At 45.8% G+C, this 18,591-nt stretch overlaps 7 protein-coding genes across 7 annotated transcripts; 2 read left to right on the top strand and 5 right to left on the bottom strand.

Moving 5' to 3' along the window:
• Positions 1 to 147: 147 nt before the first annotated feature.
• N7446_008397 (chitotriosidase-1) lies at positions 148 to 521 on the top strand (the record flags this gene model as incomplete). Its single annotated transcript, XM_058517142.1, has 2 exons — positions 148 to 345; positions 462 to 521. 2 exons carry the CDS (start codon positions 148 to 150, stop codon positions 519 to 521), a joined length of 258 nt encoding a protein of 85 aa, XP_058370788.1.
• A 5,568-nt stretch (positions 522 to 6,089) lies between these two features.
• N7446_008396 (uncharacterized protein) lies at positions 6,090 to 6,778 on the bottom strand (the record flags this gene model as incomplete). Its single annotated transcript, XM_058517141.1, has 2 exons — positions 6,090 to 6,536; positions 6,614 to 6,778. The coding sequence occupies 2 exons, from the start codon at positions 6,776 to 6,778 to the stop codon at positions 6,090 to 6,092; spliced, it is 612 nt and encodes a 203-aa protein (XP_058370787.1).
• A 1,127-nt stretch (positions 6,779 to 7,905) lies between these two features.
• N7446_008395 (EGFR-like transmembrane domain-containing protein) lies at positions 7,906 to 8,833 on the top strand (the record flags this gene model as incomplete). The annotated part of the gene is made up of 2 exons (XM_058517140.1): positions 7,906 to 8,213; positions 8,275 to 8,833. 2 exons carry the CDS (start codon positions 7,906 to 7,908, stop codon positions 8,831 to 8,833), a joined length of 867 nt encoding a protein of 288 aa, XP_058370786.1.
• A 2,289-nt stretch (positions 8,834 to 11,122) lies between these two features.
• Positions 11,123 to 11,797, bottom strand: N7446_008394 (uncharacterized protein; the record flags this gene model as incomplete). Its single annotated transcript, XM_058517139.1, has 2 exons — positions 11,123 to 11,353; positions 11,555 to 11,797. The coding sequence occupies 2 exons, from the start codon at positions 11,795 to 11,797 to the stop codon at positions 11,123 to 11,125; spliced, it is 474 nt and encodes a 157-aa protein (XP_058370785.1).
• A 466-nt stretch (positions 11,798 to 12,263) lies between these two features.
• Positions 12,264 to 12,949, bottom strand: N7446_008393 (uncharacterized protein; the record flags this gene model as incomplete). Its single annotated transcript, XM_058517138.1, has 2 exons — positions 12,264 to 12,587; positions 12,665 to 12,949. 2 exons carry the CDS (start codon positions 12,947 to 12,949, stop codon positions 12,264 to 12,266), a joined length of 609 nt encoding a protein of 202 aa, XP_058370784.1.
• A 673-nt stretch (positions 12,950 to 13,622) lies between these two features.
• N7446_008392 (SDR family oxidoreductase) lies at positions 13,623 to 15,020 on the bottom strand (the record flags this gene model as incomplete). The annotated part of the gene is made up of 4 exons (XM_058517137.1): positions 13,623 to 13,952; positions 14,010 to 14,510; positions 14,580 to 14,862; positions 14,920 to 15,020. The coding sequence occupies 4 exons, from the start codon at positions 15,018 to 15,020 to the stop codon at positions 13,623 to 13,625; spliced, it is 1,215 nt and encodes a 404-aa protein (XP_058370783.1).
• An 864-nt stretch (positions 15,021 to 15,884) lies between these two features.
• N7446_008391 (uncharacterized protein) lies at positions 15,885 to 17,122 on the bottom strand (the record flags this gene model as incomplete). Its single annotated transcript, XM_058517136.1, has 6 exons — positions 15,885 to 16,096; positions 16,155 to 16,307; positions 16,374 to 16,538; positions 16,597 to 16,747; positions 16,813 to 17,018; positions 17,077 to 17,122. 6 exons carry the CDS (start codon positions 17,120 to 17,122, stop codon positions 15,885 to 15,887), a joined length of 933 nt encoding a protein of 310 aa, XP_058370782.1.
• Between the last annotated feature and the right edge of the window lie 1,469 nt (positions 17,123 to 18,591).

Here is an 18,591-nt window from a genome sequence, read left to right as displayed (position 1 = left end):
TCCACATAGACTTGGGATGAGTTATACGAGTACTTCGCCCATGATTACCGGCATTAGGTCATCCATAAGCCTAGGGAAGCTGTAGCCGTTGGCTCGGCTGCTAGAGACGTTGCTGATGCCCTCGGTTCAAGCTCAAACCCAACAGTCATGACCAACCTCGAACGCAATCTCAATATCATGAAGGGTCAGACATACACTGGCAATCCTATGAGCCCGGGTGACAACACGATGAATACTGCATTGAGCAGCATCGATGAGGCCGCGGTCTGCAAAGTGATCAGTGAACTCCGGGGTCAGATCGCCATTTTCCGCTACATACAGGCAATCGAGGACGAACGGACTTCTGTATCCAATGGTATTCGTGATACGCTGCAAAACTTCGACGAAATCTATGCCAAGATATATACAAGGAATAAGCCACCCTCATATTTGATTGAAATGCTAATATTCATCTTTCACAGGTCTTGCCGAACAGTGGCAAGCGCCCAGCTCCATTATGGGAAGAATTCCACGCCCAATAGGAGAAGCGTGTCATCAGCAAGACCAAAAAATTCATCGCGGTCAGACTAAAGGAAATTTCAGACAAGTGGGAACCGCTGGAGAACGACGCGAACAGAAAGAAGAGAAATATAGCAATTCGCGTGATGGACCGAGTGAAGAACATTGAAAGACATGCTGTGACCGACTTGCATTTTTAGTTTACTTTATATTTAGATTTACCGGAAGACCTTGCCTCCCCAATATAACCCATTTCTTTCAACTTTGGAGCCGACAGTAGATTTTCAAAGTCGATCTAGTAACATCCGAACAGGCTCTCACATTCTACTATAGTATAACTCCTAGTTCTAACTAGGTATAGCGTGAACACTAGGGACATGCTTAGTTAGCCAGAATATCGATGTGGAAACACCACGGCTTTTGAGATTTATGACTACGCCAATGCGTGGCCATTACACTTAGGCTTCCTTTTACACGATATGGGATGTTACGTGAAAACTGGTTTGAAATTTGTCATTAAAATCCCAATAACTAGATCTACGTCATGAGTCCTATGCATTGTTCTACATCCTCTCTATCGCCCTTCTACCCCCGCCATGTTTCACGCGCCCACATTTCTGTACCGCGCACTTGACCAGGAGGTAGAAAAGTTGGCTAAATAGGACATACTTTGAGTGGTATAGAAAGACTGACATACAAGACAAACAGCTATGTAGTTTACTCGTATAAGAGAAGGAACTAACTTATATCCTGAGTTACATGTGTACGAACGAAAAATAAATGTGAACCGGCCACCATTTGTATATCCTGTCAGCCACGGAGCAGACACCCGAAGATGCTGGGTACTCACCATGCAGCACCATAGCCGATGATAGAGAGAGCCTCAGCCAGCTACCCAAATGTAAAAGGGCCAATGACACAGCATAACCTTGAACATCAAATTGAGAATGAAGCAGGTCTGGGAAATGGGGCCTGATCCTGCTATAGTGTGAACTGGGTAGGTTTTTGAAAAGGTGCTTTATTTTCTCATTTTATCTTACTTGATCCTTGGTTAATGTGATTTCGAACCATTAAGAGTTGCACAAGCACTTATGTGAAAAAAGCCCAAGGTACTCAAAAGGGTTTGAAATATACTTAAAAACCGTCTGGGCAATTCTACTAGCTAGTAGGTCTTTTGCAGAAGCACTATGTAGTAACAGGGCTTCTTCCTGGGGAGATTGGTCAATCATTAGGCCCTGGCTCACAACACTCTCGCATAAGCCGTGGGATCAAATATGGTTTGACTCAATCTTGATTTCTCTCTTGAAAGATCTAGAATCCTTGGTTGGGCTCTTGGAATCCCATGCCACGTCAGAGATGCACGGCTGCCGGATTTATGCTAAAGCACATCGCATGCATGAACCGAAGCCCCTCGAGGCCTAAGCGAGTAATGACCAGGGGATTTTAACATGAATTCAGCGTCACATTTTACTTGTCATGCCCTGTCGTATCGTAAACCAGATTTAGAGTTAGTAAATTGAGGAGGCCAAAGTCATTGAAGCGGAAAAATGAAGTTATTCTCAAAAATTATGAACGGACAACCCGATTCATTTCGTGTTCTCGTTTCGTACTATTAAAAGCGGAGAAATCTCGAGGATTTGTGCTAGCGCCAACGCCGCCGACGCGCGTGACTTGTTAGGTGGCCGCAGATTGTCAGCCTTGATCTTTGCCGTACTATGCCTAACGACCCCTGTCGTTCTGGCGTCCCCGCGCGAAAGTGAGGCGGCTAGTTTTTGAAGCTTGGGGGCGAAAGTCTACCAACATACATCGGCTTGACTTAGGTTTATTTTCCGCATTATCCCTTGCTAAACGCTACGAATGAACAACTTTTTACCTGCGCATCTGCTTTCGCAATCCACACACCAATTCAGTCGGATCTAAGATGGAAAATCTGGATTACTTTTCTTACTTCCCTACTTTTAAAACTGCAAAGTCAGCTCTTGCAACTACCGAGTTCGACCGTCTGGCATATCAAATGAAATGGAGACAAGGCAGTAAGAAGTACAGAAGTGAGCGTGCGGAATTCCTCTCATCTGAATTCACCATTCACTTCGGCAATGACGCGACAAAGCTAGAGAATTGGCAGGCGCTATGCTTTGAATTAAAAATTCAAAATCAAACTGAGAGCATTTCTCAATGCCGAAAGGTGATGACTATCTAATTGAGTCTGTCTAGATATTGCGAGGCTAAATTTTAAAAGGCTCTTGCGAAGGTTCATGTGAACCTAGTCGACTTAGTCGATTCCCGAAGAACAGGAAAGAAAGTCAAGCATTTCCCTAGTTCTAAGGCACTGAGAGCGTACACTATCGACACTGGAAAGATATTTCCAAAATCTGCAGCAAAGAAAGATGGGTTTCTCAAAGCCCTGCTTCGAACGATTTTTTAGTCGCTCATATCCTTCAGCGACGAGGCATGAGAAGCGGTTGAAAGATAAGAAATACGGAAATTCATTAGGGGAGAAGGGGGCATCGAAACGTGACGAACAATCTCAACTGACTATGCACAATTGCTTTCTCTGCGAAACCTATCTTTTCGAGGGTTTATCTGGTTGGTGTCGAGCTTGAAGCCTTTTCTTAACATTTTGGATTTGAGCCAATCTTTAACAACTTATTAAAGATACTCCGTGCTTGTATTTGAGCACAGTTTCCGTTCTTTTCACCTACAATGAAGATAGGCCGCTCCCTTTAACTTTTTATTATAAGAGCTATTTTGAAACAAGGATTTTCGCCGAGAAAGAGATTTTTTGAGAAACCAATTAAATATTGATTTGTATATAACACTTCTACTCCCTTACACTTCGAAATCACTTACATTTCGTCCTAATATCCTTTGAGAGTAGGGTAAAACAAGCGGGAAATTTATCGCCTATGAGGAAGGAAGGCTTACCGTGAAGAGAGTAGCAAACATTCAGAATTATGCTCTTGGACCGAATCACCCAGACACTTTTCTCTCGCTTTCTGAAATTGATCACAGGCAGCCCCTTGGACTCTTGGAACCCTCAAGCAGCGAACAATCGCCACAGATATATCTAGGCACACAGTCATCGGAGATGGACAAAATCAGAAAGTCTATGCGGAAATCTATCCAGGATCTCAAAGCAGAACTCTGGCCAGAACATCACAATATTAAACCCAAACGAAGGATAATTGTGAGATTACCACCAACAACTTCAAAATATATCGCAAAGCCCCAGTCAGAGGAATCGTTCTCATCCAAAGTCAAAACGCATTATCGCACCGTGGCTAAACTAGGCTAATGGCTCCTTGGAAAGGAATATTACAAGGCTACCCAAAACTGCCCCGAGAGGGCCGTGACTGGATTAAAGAACTCTCTTGAACCAACAGATGCCGAGTTCCTGGACGTTCTTTACTGGCTTGGCTGGAACCAGTTTGAGTTGGCCCAATATGAAAACGCAGAGCATATACTCAGGCAGGCATCAGACAGCTGGAAAAGGGGGGTTGAGTCGAGCAACAGGAGCAGATTACATTCCTACCATGCCCTAGGACTAGCACTGTCAAAGCAAGAAAAGTATGCAATGGCCGAATCTACGTGTCATGTTAACATTAACAAGACATGGATTTCATCTCAAGTATACCTCTTCCAGCTTGGACTCGTCTTATGCAAGCAGGGAAACTCTGTTGAGGCGAAAAAAATATCTTCGGGATGCATTTGGTGATCAGAGAACTACTCGCTACTATTCAATGACTGACTATTGGCTTCAACGTGTTCGTCATGATTGGAGCAACTACAAACTGCCTTGGACCTCCTTGTGAAACTACCAGGAAAACCCCATGATAATGAAGATGAACAGGCACACAAGCGTGTGGCCAAGAACTGCTTGAGAAAAACTCCGAAAACGTGATATTATTCCTTAGCCTTAGCGTTGAACTTGATCCAGGCACCTCTGAGATTGACTTGTCAGGAGGAGTCAGGAGTCGGCAATTTACCAACAATTGTTTTTTATATTTATTTTTGCTTAGTCCTGCGGTTTTAATAATACAACAGGGGACATGGACGTATAAACGGTGCCCTACAGTATCAGCCGGTCTCTTCACGAAAGCCTCGAAGCGAATATACCATTTTACACATTGTTTTCGCCCTACTTTGGCCTCCCTTTTTCAGCTCTTTTTTGTCCATTTTCGAGTGCTTCGGGTTGATGACATAGGTTATATAAACGTGGGGATGTGAATGGACTTATAACCACTGTTATATCTTACTATGTTTGCTCATATGTCTGTCTATCTCTTACTAACTTCCCGACTAACGATTATGAATCAAGAACCGCGTTAAGTGTGGAGCCGAAAATACCTAGTTTACTATATACGTCTAGAAGCTAATCGGTGGAGGATATAAGAGTAGATCTTACCGATCAAGTTAAAGCAAACCGCTGGTTAATGCAATTACTTTTAAGTTCACTTAAGATACAATGCTATATACTTCTCTTAGAATAAAAAAGATAATCTGTTATTAGGATAGGTTATTAAGAAACAAAGTATTTAGCTTCTAACCGAAATTGGGTTTTGGAGAAGTCTAAGGAATTCTCAGAAGGGCCTAGTCCCGCTAGACCAACTCCCATAGGACCAAAGTCTAGCCCCAGGGGACTCCCATGGCGGGAGTCCCACGTGAAATGTCAAGGTCTAATGGCAAGTACCGTAGCATCTCTTGAAGAAAACCGGGTTCAATTTCACCACTTTACTCTCTTAGATTCTTTCTCGAACCCCATTTTGAAACTCATTTATCCCTATTTGTTCTAACGTGTTTCAAATTCTCGCATGTATTGGAAGGGGTTGATCACATGATAACTCACTGCGTAAATTAGACGAAACAGCCATCCAGTCGATACTCGTACCCTCAGTTCCACTGATCGCCTGCTTCCGTAGGTACGTTGGATTATCAGCACCCTGATGCACCCACTGGTCGTCTGCAATGTGCCACGGAATTCTCTCCCTCGAGGCGTGATATGATCTGTGATGCGAGTCTTATCAATATACTCGCTACGTCTTGGATGGCCGTAGCCGCTGGACTTGCTAGAATCTTTCGAAGTTCTTTTCCGTCAGCCTCGTGTTACCGCCCCCAATTCGACTGGCGCTGGCAGAGGCCTCCAACAACGACTAATGCGCTAGCGACCAATTTGAAGAACTATCTATTGACACGTGTGCCCGTCGAAGCGCCCGAGAATCCTGAGCACTTACAGGGGACGATCAATCCGTCTATAATAAGCCATACGATTCTTGAGGTGGGAATTTTTCCCCTTCTCTATCAACCATCCTCGCGCTTGCAGGATACACGTATTCCAGGGATTGTCAGGTTTCATTGGGTGATGGATGGAAGAGAGAATACCGTATGGATATAAGATGGGAAATAATTCCGCGAGGCGAGGGTTATGTTCAATTAGTGGGCTGGGTGAAATGTTGTGAGAGGGGTTGTGGTGACTGTCGGTAAAGGATGAGTTAGACGTCTGGAGAATAGAAGACATCTTTGTATCGTCCACCTTCGGGGCACTTTTTTGTATAGTAATATCTCTCTAGCATATAACGTATTAAGCCGGATTTTTATCGCATCTGCGCTTTGCTCCCAGGCAGCTCACTAGGCGATATCAGACCAGAAACCTCATAGAGCGGCCTTGGGTCTGCCTGCTTTATTCCTGATCGCATATCCTCTTCCGCCTTCAGATCCGCATGGGCGGCGTCTAACGCATTCAATTTCGCCTGTGCTTTTTTCCTCCCCCAAAGGAAACCTGCTCCGAGCATTGCAAGAGCAAGAACTGCCAACGGGACCCCGACACCGGCCCCAATGGCCACTTTTGATGATCCTGAGACCTTCGATGTCACAGTGGCGGTTACGATCGCAGTCGCAGTAGTATGATTTCCAATGTTGACTAGTGTAGCTGCGAGCGTGAATGTTGTGCCTTCCAAGCAGCAGCTCTTATCTGTACCGCAGCAATACGCGCCGCCATCGCATATGGTGAGTCGGGCAGTCCAACTTGAGGATCCTCCAGCCTGTAAAGGAAGATCTGTCAGTATAGATTCAAAAGCTGGATAAGAGCATGAAAATAATACGCTGGTCTGGTACTTACGCTCTTGTCGCAGATTGTCTTGCTTAGGCAATTGGGGCTATTCCATGTTTCGTCGGTACAGAAGTCCCTCCAGTAGTTCGAGCCGTATTTGCTGTCTGCACTGCTCAAACACAGACCGTTCGGATGACATGTATCAGGGGTAGTTGAGTTCAGTGAGCAACACATGGACTCTACACCGTCGATTGCGATACATGGCTGGTAAGTGTCGTCGGCGACGGATCCATCCGGGGCAAAGCAGGTTTTGGCCAGCGCGTGCAATGGTGCACGAGCGAAGAGAATTGAGATCGAAGAAATTTTACCAAAACATCACGTCGGTGCGAGCGGCATATGAACAGAAAGCAAAGAGGAAATATGAGAGGAACACGGAATTCGGCGATGTCCTGCATATAAACAGTCGCCCCGCTCATACAGGTCTGAGCTTGCTACTCAGCGGCTAATTAGATTTCTACAACAGTTGCCAGTTTCCTTATTATGATCAGGTAATTGGCTGCTGACGCATAAGAGATATCGTTCGCTGCGATATAACGCGACATTTGTGACAAGATGATACTAGCGCAAGGCAATCACATTCCAAGCGCGCGAGTAAGACCAGGGGTATTGTGTGAGCGCAGCCATTAAGAAGCTGGTGAGCTTACGGTCCTCACAGCTGCGGCTTACTTGTTGGAACATGTAAGCGGTCCAAGAGATTGTACCGCGGCTCTTTATATTATGTTATTCAGGAAAAAACCGAAAGACACTTTCTCCAAGGCGCGACTTCAGCGGGGCCGAAGCATCCCGGTTGATCAATTTTTAGCCTAGAAGAAATAGCGCGGATGGGGAGGCTGTGGCGCCGCGGTCCCTCCCGAAGCGCCTCTACATACTACAACATTGGCTGTTAACTTATAGACCCATTTGCGCTCCAGTAGTCTGATCCACTGGCCCCTTCTTTTGGGCTGCAAACTTCGGTTAAGCCCTTGTCGCCTTCACCTTCACCTTGAGCTTTCGGGATCGGCTTCAATTTTGGACATTGTTTAATTCCTTTTAGAGATGTTCCATGTCTCTGTTTACTATCAAGTCCGAGAAAAGCCACAATGCATCCCGTCGACATATCCAAAGACTAAACCTGGAAAATATAATAAAATCGGAACTGGCGCTCAACTTCATAACTCCTAGCCCTGAGTTAGTGTATCGTATCGCTCGAGGCGCTAAGCTACTGTTTTCTAGCTGATATATCTAAGCGAACAGCGGCCTCCCCCTCCTTCCTTCTCCTCTTTTCTCATGGGGTTTCAACAATCGTACCTTCAACCACCTCCATGACAGCCACCACACCCTTACCCCTTACAACGAGCTTCTCGCCACCAGCCGCATGTACCACCGACACGTGGTACATAGAGTACCTATCCGGCACTAATTACTACGATACTGCGATCGATGCTAGCGACTCTGGTTGGTGGTTAAGCCAAGGGCCCACAGATTGGAGTAGCTGCTTTCCCTCGGGATATGCGACCAACACCAACTCTTACTTCTCGCCGGGCGTATGTCCATCGGGCTATTGGGTAGCCGACCAATCAGTCGAATCTATTAACGACAATGTCGAGACTCGGGCAACCTGCTGTCCAAAGTAAGTTCAACCAGCGTATTTTTTGACCAACTTAGTTATTGACTATGATTTGTGTGACTAGAGGTTATAGCGCACAAACCGAAAATGGCATTGTTTGGTACTCCGCGAACCGGTGCACCTCTACTAATACCGAACCTACCCACCTATGGACATTCACAAAAGCCGGCACCACATCTAGTATGAGGACTGCCGATGGAATTAATGCCAAGGCCATCTTTATTCGATGGCAACCATCCGATACTGCGACGCAAACCGCTACTGGTACAGGAGCCAGCTCGACGGCATCGCCCGCGCCAACGTCCACGTTCTCGCCCACTGCTACATCTTTGAGTAACACACCGACTGATAGAAAATCTTCGAAAACATGGATTGCTGGCCCTATCGTTGGAGCCGTGGTCGTGTTTGCATTGATTGCGCTAGCCGCAATCTGGTACACTCGACGACGAAATCATCAATCCAAAAATAATGAATATGGTTCTCGGCCTGAATCTGGGTATCATAAGCCAGAACTGCCAACCGACGGTGCCGAGGTGTTTGAGGCACCATTCGATTCTATCCCTTCTTCCAAAAGGCTCGTGGCAGAGCTTTCTGCGAGGAACACTGTTTCTGAATTGCCATAGATTTTACTGACATAATGGAGATGTCGTGGCGGGTGCTGTGAGATAAGAAGTAGGGCCCTGCGAGGTCCTAGGGTGGCAGTATGAGTTCGGGAAGTAGAGTCTATCGGCGAATGTACGTGCAGGTGTATTAAGAGACTAATTGCTGGCCCTCCATGCGAGGACCAGCGAGCACAATAAATACATGGTGCGCTTAGCTAATGTATTAGCGACATGCACGGCCATCCTGGCCAATGCGTGCGATCAGCTACCCTCGCAATGCGAGTGTCAAGGCTCGCTGTATACTTTCAGGCATCCATCAGGCACCTAGCAGGTCGGGGTCCTGACAATAAGATTGTTGGTATAACACATAGCATTTGGCTTATAGAAAATGGTAGGTGTCTAGGTTTACACTTTATTTAACTTAGCGGGTTGCGCTTATTTGCTATGCTTTAAAGCTGTAATTATGTGATAAAATGCGGTCAATCCATGAGCAGTAGCAGAAAGAGGTCATAATTGTTCAATATAGGCATATTTTTGGTGGCAAGTATCCCTGAGAATTGGCAAGCCGTGCAGACTTAAGAGCCTGTATATATGCATAGTGGTTGAAAGGCAGAATTTGCATTAGGGAATTTTCACTCTGAAGGCGAGTGGATAGTCCTAGATGCAGCTTTAAAGGAACGGTTGAGGGCGCAGTCGACTCAACCACGGGTAGGTATTACCCATAACCAACTCCGTCATTACATAATGTAGGTGTCAACACTGGTGGCAAATGGTCCTTGAACTTAGTGCCACCTCTAATCGAATAGAAAAATGGAAAAGGTAAGACAAATATTCACGTACCCCTGTGTATAGTGGGCTTTCATTTAATGTTGTATTAACTTATCTGTCAAGTATTGACTAGATCTGCCTATGAGTCTCAGAATTCGAGAAAAGTTTCCTTTCCATTCTCCTATAATTGGACTCAACTCATATCACTTGGGCAAAACAAGCTTCCATCGATGAGTTACAGCACGAAGTCGACCATTATCAATGTCGGAATCTTCAATTCTCTCGCAATTATTCTAATGAGCTTTCGCCTTGCCATGCGAAAGATACGAAGGCAGACATTTAAGCTCAGTGACTACTTAACGTCATTTGCTATAATGTGTATCATTATCCTCTCACCATTGATTATTCTTGTACTCCTGTGGGGTAATAACAACATGGAAAACGTGGATAGAGAAACTCATACATTAACTAAGGTGGATATCTATCGACGTGAGGTTGGAAGCAAGATGACGCTCGTCTGCAGAACAATATACTTCACTTAGTAATACCCTCTGTTTACATGCCAGGCGACCTGGATACTAACGTGAGATCTAGTTTATGGATACAGAAAAGTGTCGTCCTCCTCTTATACAAGCAGATGCTATCTGGACTACCTAAGCCGGCGTTGATAATTAACGCCTGTTGGATTGTGCTGTTTGGTACTTATGTGGCAGTACTGGTGACATGCTTCACTGAATGCAGGCCCCTGCACCTTTACTGGCAAGTGCAGCCAGACCCAGGTAAACCGTGGTCCTTGCAATGTCGCTGGCGCGCACTAAGGCAAATGTGTAGGCAAATGCACCCTGGCACGCGTTGAGCTACTTGTGTTTGTGGCTCTCAACATGGCCACGGACGTGATGTTGATTATTATCCCGTTGCCCTGGCTAGCCAGGCTCAGGCTACCTATTACACGGCAAGTTTGTTTAGCTTGTTGTTCGCTTTAGTTCTGACACTGATAGGCGACTTGAACTGATTGGACTCTTTTCCATCGGAATCCTTCTCATCATCATTGCCATGTTGCGCGTCCCAATTGGTGACAGGGACGTCTCGCAACACCAGCGCCATACTTGGGGAGCGGTTGAAGGATTTTGCGCAGCTTTTGTTGCCAACGTTCCTACTTTGTATAGCCTTCGACGGCGGCCAGACCAAAATGGTCCTAGGGATGGCGCACAGAGAAGCGGAGACCAAGGGATTCAGCAGCTTAGGCTAAGCCGTGGTCACAGGTTGTCCTGCGATGCTGAAATCATATCGCGAGACAGGGATTTTTCTTGAATTGAGGGTCCAGTGGCGGAAATCTCTAAGTCACCACTGCAAGAGAGCGAGTTCCAGGTCGCAAAACCTGCTCATACTTGCATTGAACCCGAAGGTACTGACGCCCGCACAATGCGATTTGGATGTGCCTAGCATGATGTTATCTTCTCAGATTTGTCTCTATTGTGCACGGAACTCTGTCATGAATGATCGTGATATATCATTCAACAGCTGAAGTGTTGTCTCGAGCAACTACAAATTTTTTTTCTCCGTGAGCAATGCATTGGCGAATCTCCCCCGCCCTTCTGCGCGTTCACATCGCGAATCTCTTCGTGCATGGCGCATTGATACTGAGGAAATTCTGGCAGCGAATATCTCATTGAGCTCCTTCAAAGTGCGACCCTTCATCTCCGGCATGAAAAACAAGATAAAGAGTAAGGCGACGAAGTTCGAACCAGCCCAGATGTATCCGTATCTCGCACCCTAGGAGAGAGCTAAGTCAGCGGAAAGAATTTATAGGGTATAGATTCATGGAATAGAAATTGCAACCGACGGGGCTCGATATACCCAGTTCAAATTGTCAGGGTTGATAAAATACGGCGTGCAGAAGTTCGTCAACCAGGCGAGTAACGAGCCCACAGAAGTGGCTGAACCGACAGTCCACGCCCTCAACCGCGAACTTACCACCTCCGTTGCAACAATGTAGCTGGCTGTTGCGATACATCCGTTATAGAACACCATAAATATGGCCATGAATGCCACGAAGATATTTGGGGACGATGGCATGATACTTGCGGAAATGGCGGCAGCGAGCTGACTGAGCCCACAACCCAAAGCACCGACCGAAAGGATTGAACGGTAGCCGACTAGGTATCTAATGGCAAAGGTGCCGACGTTGACTCCGAGAAAGCCCAGGCACGTATTCATGATTGAATATTGGAACGGCTTGATAACCCAGTGATGGAATAGAAGTACGTGTTGTATCCGATCAGGAACCAGATACCTGATGCAGCCTGGCAGGATATCATGCAATAGCAAAGCATGGTACGACGGAGGTCGGCTCCTAGAAGACAGTCAAATATCAGCAAGGTCATATCTTTCGCTTTCAAGTCTATTAACAGCATAGCAGATGTTATCACGGCAATAAGGGTCAACAAACTACACATCCTTATTAGATAGGAGAATTATGAGCGGTTCTAGATAATGTGCTTCACTTCCTGAATCCATGAAAATAATAAAAAACGGTCTGAGAACTAAAGACACTAATTTACATTCTCTGTTTAGTGATATTCGGTTGTATGTCACTGGAAACATTCGCAGACCACATAGAATTTCTAGATCAAGCAGACAAATACTGGATTTCGCAAATAACCCAGTCTCCTAGTGACCCAGCTTATTGCTTTCCGAACACAAAAATTCGCTCATCTAAATTACCATATTCCTTATCAGGATTAGGTCCTTCGACCGGTGTCCCAAACACAAGCTGAGCTTTCAATGCCCACTGCGATGGCAAACCCCACTCCGCCGTAACCCTGGCATCGATAAAAGGGTTAAAATGTTGTAAGTTGGCGCCAAACCCAGCCAGCTCCAGTACCGTCCACAGATTACCAGCTAGGATTGCATTATTGTGCTCCGAGAACTGGCTAACATGATTCTTGAATAGTGGTGCCTTGGCTTGAAGAGACGGTAAAACCGCCTGATCCTCGTAAAGCAAAAGCTGTTGGAACATGTTTAGTGACAGAAGAGACAAAGCGGGGAGGGATACCCGAGACGAGGTCAAAAGTTTCTACGTACAGTGCCATAGGCTGCTTTCCGCTGGTTTAACTTCTTCTCATACACATCCCAGCTCTGTGCCGGGAAGGTTGATTTCAAGACTTCCAGAGCGATTGTCCACAACTTGAGGTGCTCCTCGCCAAGCAAAATCACAACCCGAGAGGTCTGTCCATTGAAAGAACTTGGACTGTGGCGCACAACCTCCCGTACAACTTCCACAATGCGTTCGTCGGAGACAGGCGAGGCATTGGTTAGAGAATAAAATGTGCGCCTCTGGCGAATGAAGTCGAGATATGTGTCCGCCATATTAAACAAGTATAAAGAAACAAGATGCCTGGAATATACAGAGCTGGATAAGGCCGAGCTGACTGGTGATTTATTTATGCTTTCCCACATGTCGGGCTGCAAAATTTGTATGAATCTTATTCGCCCCCCACATTTCCAGCTTACGCTACCTTAAGCTCCGTGGCCGAACAAATTTGGAGCCCACTGCGGGGAGAAGAAGCTTCGAGGAGAGGCTAAGGCCACGAGTGAAAGAGAGCAATATCGCAACGTAGACATGTCAGTATTTCCAAGAAGGCAAATGTTTGGTCAAGAACAAAACAATATTTGCACTCAAGTCAACAAACAAAAATAGAGACATATTTTACACATATTTCAAAAGCTTGGGAGGTCGTTTTTCTAGTTGGTTTTTCGTCTGTTACAAATTCAAAGGAAACGTCCATTTTCCTCAGAATCAAGTCCTGCTCCTTTGAGATGAGAACAAATATAATTTCGCAACTTGATGATGAACAAAGAAGGCGAGAACTATCTCGGAAACGGTGGAAATGCGCTAACATTTCAAGATAATTTCAATAGGCTGCAGCCAAACGGAATTGAACTATTCATACTAAATTTGAGCCTGAAACATAGAATCAAAAATATATTCACTGTTGAAATTTCTACATGATAATAGGTACTCAAATGTGCAGGCACTGAGCTAAATCTCCCCAAGCGGTTGGGGCTTGGGGAGGATTCCGGCATTCTCTAGTATTTTCCACGTGTCCAGCCAAGTTTTATAAGTATCATCAAAGCGAGTCCATCCATACTCACGCGCTTTATTTGAGGAGAGGAGTGTAGACCATGCTCGTCCCAGAGCCCAGTTCCAATGATCCCACGATACCCAGTCAAACACGTCCTTTCGACCACCGTATTTCTGAACCACTCGCTCCCAGGCCGGTTTCTTATCATCGGCCCATTCCTGCACATTGAACTCAACAATTAGGTTGCTGGACTGGCCACGGGCCTGTTCAAATCTGGGAGCAGGTGTCTTGAAGTAGGTCAGTATAGTCGACCACGTGGCTCATGCGAAGTTAGGTTTCTGTACCTTCAATCCATAGTACTGGGCAATCTTGGGCCAGAAGTTTTTCCACACAATTACATCGCCATTGGTATGGTTGAAAATCTGGTTGGAACAGTGGTCGTGGGTAGATGCGAAGACAGCGAGGTCTGCGATACTAGGAGCGTAAGATTTATCGTCCACACCTTCCCAAAGATACTCATTTCCGGGAAAATGAGCAGGTAAGCCCAGTTCGCGACAAAGCAAAAAGTAGACGGCAACCGAGAGTGCTTCGCTCATTCCGTTGGCTGCATAAGTGGACTCGTGAGTAATAAGACTGAAAAAGATCAATACGAGTAACGAACCGTGAGGAATGAATCCAATGATCCCAGTGGGACGAATCACGTTGTACTTCCATTGCTTCCTGCGTTGCTGTACTTCAACCAAGTAATCCTCCTGGTGGTAATAGAAATTATCTCCGTTATCGATGTATCTTGGGGACGATTCTTCCGCAGGTGCAATCAACTTCCCAAGATGTGCACCATAATACTAAGGAACCAGGGCATTAGCCAATTCTCAAGAACCCCATTTTTTCAGTTGAATATGTGAAATGCCTACCTTTCCACCAGTGTACATCAAAACTCGTTGCAACTCCGGGCAAACAGCATCAATTGCGTCGATGAACCTCTGGAACAAGGGAACATTGAGTTTCGGCAAAGATTTGAAATCCTTGGAATGGGCGTACGCCGTATAGTAGACATGCGTAACAAGGGAGCAGACTGGGGCGAGTTTCTCCACAATTCTCTCATGGGGCCACATGAAGTCCACCCCAACAAACTGAACGCGAGGGTCCGACCAGAAGTGAACCAACGGAGTGCGCGAGGACACAATGATTTTAGACCTTGACACCGCTCAAGTCAGCTTTGTCTACAAAAACCAGTTGTGTAAGTAGACAAACCATTCACTATCAGGCTGTCGCACCAAGTGCTCAACAATGGCATGGCCGCTGATTCCGTTGCATCCGCTCACGAATGCCACTTTAGACTGGTGATTCGACATTTTGAAAGATTTGCACACGACGCTTTGAACAAACTGAATTGGCCGAGGTATAATGGTGTAATGGTGCCTCTTATAGCAGCCATTTCTGTTGCTTTATTGCTCAACAAGAACTGTAACACCCATAAAAATTAAATTCGTGGGGCCGGGAATAAAGAGCTAATCAGAGACATCGCGCCCGATTCGCCACTTTTCCCCTTGCTTCTGGAATGGTTAACGTGGGGAAGGACGATCTGGGGTGAAGAGGCGAAGTAGGAAATCCCACATTCTAGCTTTCTCAACTCGGCACGAGTAGCCGGGGTTATCTCCGAAACTTAGTTCGGAGATCTCGGCAGCGCGGCAACAGTCAAAAACCTTCCCAAGGTTGGAACAAAACCTGCCTAATAATCAAATAACCACTTTCTTGCTTCGAACAAATCGGCACTTGATGGTTTGGATTTGGGTTTGGGTGCGGGCGGGGTTAGTCTCGGTGAAGAGGTGAAATATTTGATCTGATTTAGAATTAAAAGGAAGGCCAAGACAAAGCTTCGATTATTAGGACGATTTTGGGAGAGATTCACCAGAGAAAAATCGTCCCTTACTAATGATACAACAGTCTATCGTCCATTATACGTACTGTTTTCAATGCATGCAATTGGAGGGAAGCCCCCGCGCAACCGCGTTATTCGGGTGATGTTTTCAAACTACAGTACCTTACAACCTCGACATCGTCCCGTAAAGATGCAATCATAAAATAATTCAAAAGCATAGACAGCGCTTTAGGAAGGTCCATCGTGCTCTGAGTTTGCTACAACTGCAGCATTCTTAAGTACAAAGTGATGTCGGGCACCCAGATTCTAACTCCTAGCCAGGAGCTTGAAGCGCGTCTCAGTTGACACTGGGTAGACCCAAGTGAGGCAGTAGCCGCTGTCGATAATAGGAATCAACCGTGTGCAAGTTTAATCCCAAGGCTTGGATCTCCTCTGTAGGGAGAGTACGGTTGGGATGCATGCCGACAGCATTGTACAGATTGAGCATGATGTCTCGTTCGGGGATCCCGGTAGTCGGCAAAGTACTGTACTCAACTTTCTTACCCGATACTAAAAGCTCAAAGTCAGTTTTAACCAGAAGAAACAATTGACGGGGCTGCCATCATACCTTTTTCCAACACCTGCGCCATGTAACTTGGGGTTTCGTGCGCGCCTGCGGCGAGTAGGTATTTTCCATCTAGCCTGGTTTTCTTGTCATCCCACTGATCCCATACGGCTTTACAGACGGCACCGAGGTCCTTTTCCACATAAAGGGTGGTGACTTTCAGAAGCAACAAAACGTATTAGCCATCGAGTCCAACCTAAAGATTGGAGAAGAATATCTTACTCGACGCATCAGGCTTCAAGATCGGACGCTTCATGGTAATCTTGTCCGTAATGGGATCATACGAAACGTATTTTCGAGTGATCATATTTTCATAAAAATTGCCTGTGAAAATGAAGACACCAGGCAGGCCAATTTGACGGATGTACGCGTCCACATTGTGCTTTCCTGAATAGAACATTCAGTGATTGACACACGTCGACAAAAAAGAAAGATTTTTGCTCACCCTCATACAGTTGCGTTATAAACTGGCCTCCAGATATTTCGGAAGAGCTTGGCAAGGTGCTCCAAAGGAAGCATTCCACGCCTGCTTCAGCCGCGGCCTTTGCCAGATTCCGGCCTTGCTGCTCTTCACTAAGTGGATCGTCGACAATATTCTATAAATAAAAGAAAACAGAAGTAAGTCATGAGTCTACTTAGCTATATAGAAAGGAGTTAATACCGTGTCATAAAAATCCGTGACACCAAAGACTCCCCAAGCCCCTTTTAGCGGTACGGAGAGTGACGAAGGAACAGTCAAATCTCCTCGAACAGACACAGCGCCGAGCTTGTCCAGTGCTTGGGCTTTGTCTGATTCAGGGTTCCGTGTTAAGCAGCGGACGATATATTGGTCGGGATGCTGTAGAAGGATCCTGGCCACAGCTCCGCCTGGTAGAAACCGCATCATGAGCTTGTTTGTCCCTATGTAAATTAGGAGAAAATTTACCTTGCGTTCCAGTCGCACCAGTAATAAGGACTACTTTGGGGACCATCTTGTCAGAAAGTGACAGCAATAACAGAAAAATAGAGCGTTTGCTACAAGACAAGACGATCGCCGTACTTGATCTCAAATGAAGTGATGTAACAGAAGGCCATGAGACGTATATGCTTCGCCATCTATTTAACTGTACCACATCTCGGTCCTGTTTTCACTATTTCCGAGACAACCCACATATTGAAAGAAGAGAGGAGCAGGGTACATTATGGCAAAGTGTGGGGGAAGCGAGAAAGTGTTTCGAGGGAGTTTGCTGCCACCTCCCCATCTCTCTGTTTTCTAGGTGGACTGGCTTTTATTCTGAATCTGCTTACCTTCAAAACTCACCCAGTTTGACCTGTTTTCTTTGCGGTACCCAAGATTTATCGCCCGCGTATTTCAGCGGACTGGTTTTGTATGTTGCACCAAACCAAACCTGTACCCTAAGTCATGTATGATATCACTTAACAGTCTCGTATATTGGAATGAGTAATATTGCAAAGTAGGAAATGACATGAGACTAATACGAAGTACGCCGCAAACTCCAAGCTGGTTACCATAGTTAGCACAATAAATCGGGAATACCTACGTAATTTTAACCACAGGGCAGCTGACACATGTGTTGAGTTGCAACCAAAGGAGGGACGATCCCATTACCTAGCCGGGGCCCAAGCGGTTTGCCTAGAGCCCTTCATCAGCAAAAGTAATCCTAGGCATTGCCGTCTATCCACGGAGTTTTCGACGCTGGGGATTACACGGTCGTTGCGCTGCTCAAATGGGCCAAGGAAAGGTATCAAGGCTCTTATCAATTCTAGCGGGTCTATACATTACAAAGATATTTTCTTTAGTTCTAGCTACTAGCGTGGGCATGGAGCGTTTGTTTAACTTCGCTTGTGATATCACTCACTATCGGCGAGGCTTATCAAATAAGACAATAATTTGTAAGGTCTACATGCTACCCAAAGATGGGTTTTGGAGATCTAAGCAGGTGTTCTACTCGCTGATGTGATCCACTGGCTGGTGAAATACGTTAGAGTTAATCCTGCTTGTTTCTCTTACGTGCCCAGAAACTTCCCAGGGCCGGTAGTAAGCCTAGAGGTTTATATGAAGGAACAATGGCTCGCTTTTCGTACGGTTAAGATTTTTGCATCCACTCCATCAATATAGGTCCATCTGTATTATTCTGCATCTTGCGCTAACTGGTCTGTAGCATCGTCCAGTCCAATTCTGCGACGGGAACCACGCCTCCACGCCCTGCAATCTCCTGCCCTACATGTCGTCTGCGATCACTCCTACCACCGCGTTCACGAATGAAGAAGAAGGGTTAGAAACGGTGGAAAACACGGTGAATAATTTCCAAGCTAAGACTATCTAGGTGTAGTGGCCAGAACAGTCAAGTAGGGAGTGGGTGGTGAGAGCAGTGGAGGGGGAACAGTGGGTGTATTAACACCCTAAAATTAACTCGAAAACTGGCCCAGCAGACAGAAA

This window comes from Penicillium canescens, assembly GCF_028828765.1.
Source record: "Penicillium canescens strain IBT 15451 chromosome Unknown utg000005l_segment0_segment0, whole genome shotgun sequence".
NCBI lineage: Eukaryota > Fungi > Ascomycota > Eurotiomycetes > Eurotiales > Aspergillaceae > Penicillium > Penicillium canescens.
The sequence above is the reverse complement of the archived record's forward strand: the minus strand, read 5'-3'. Positions and strand labels throughout refer to the sequence as shown.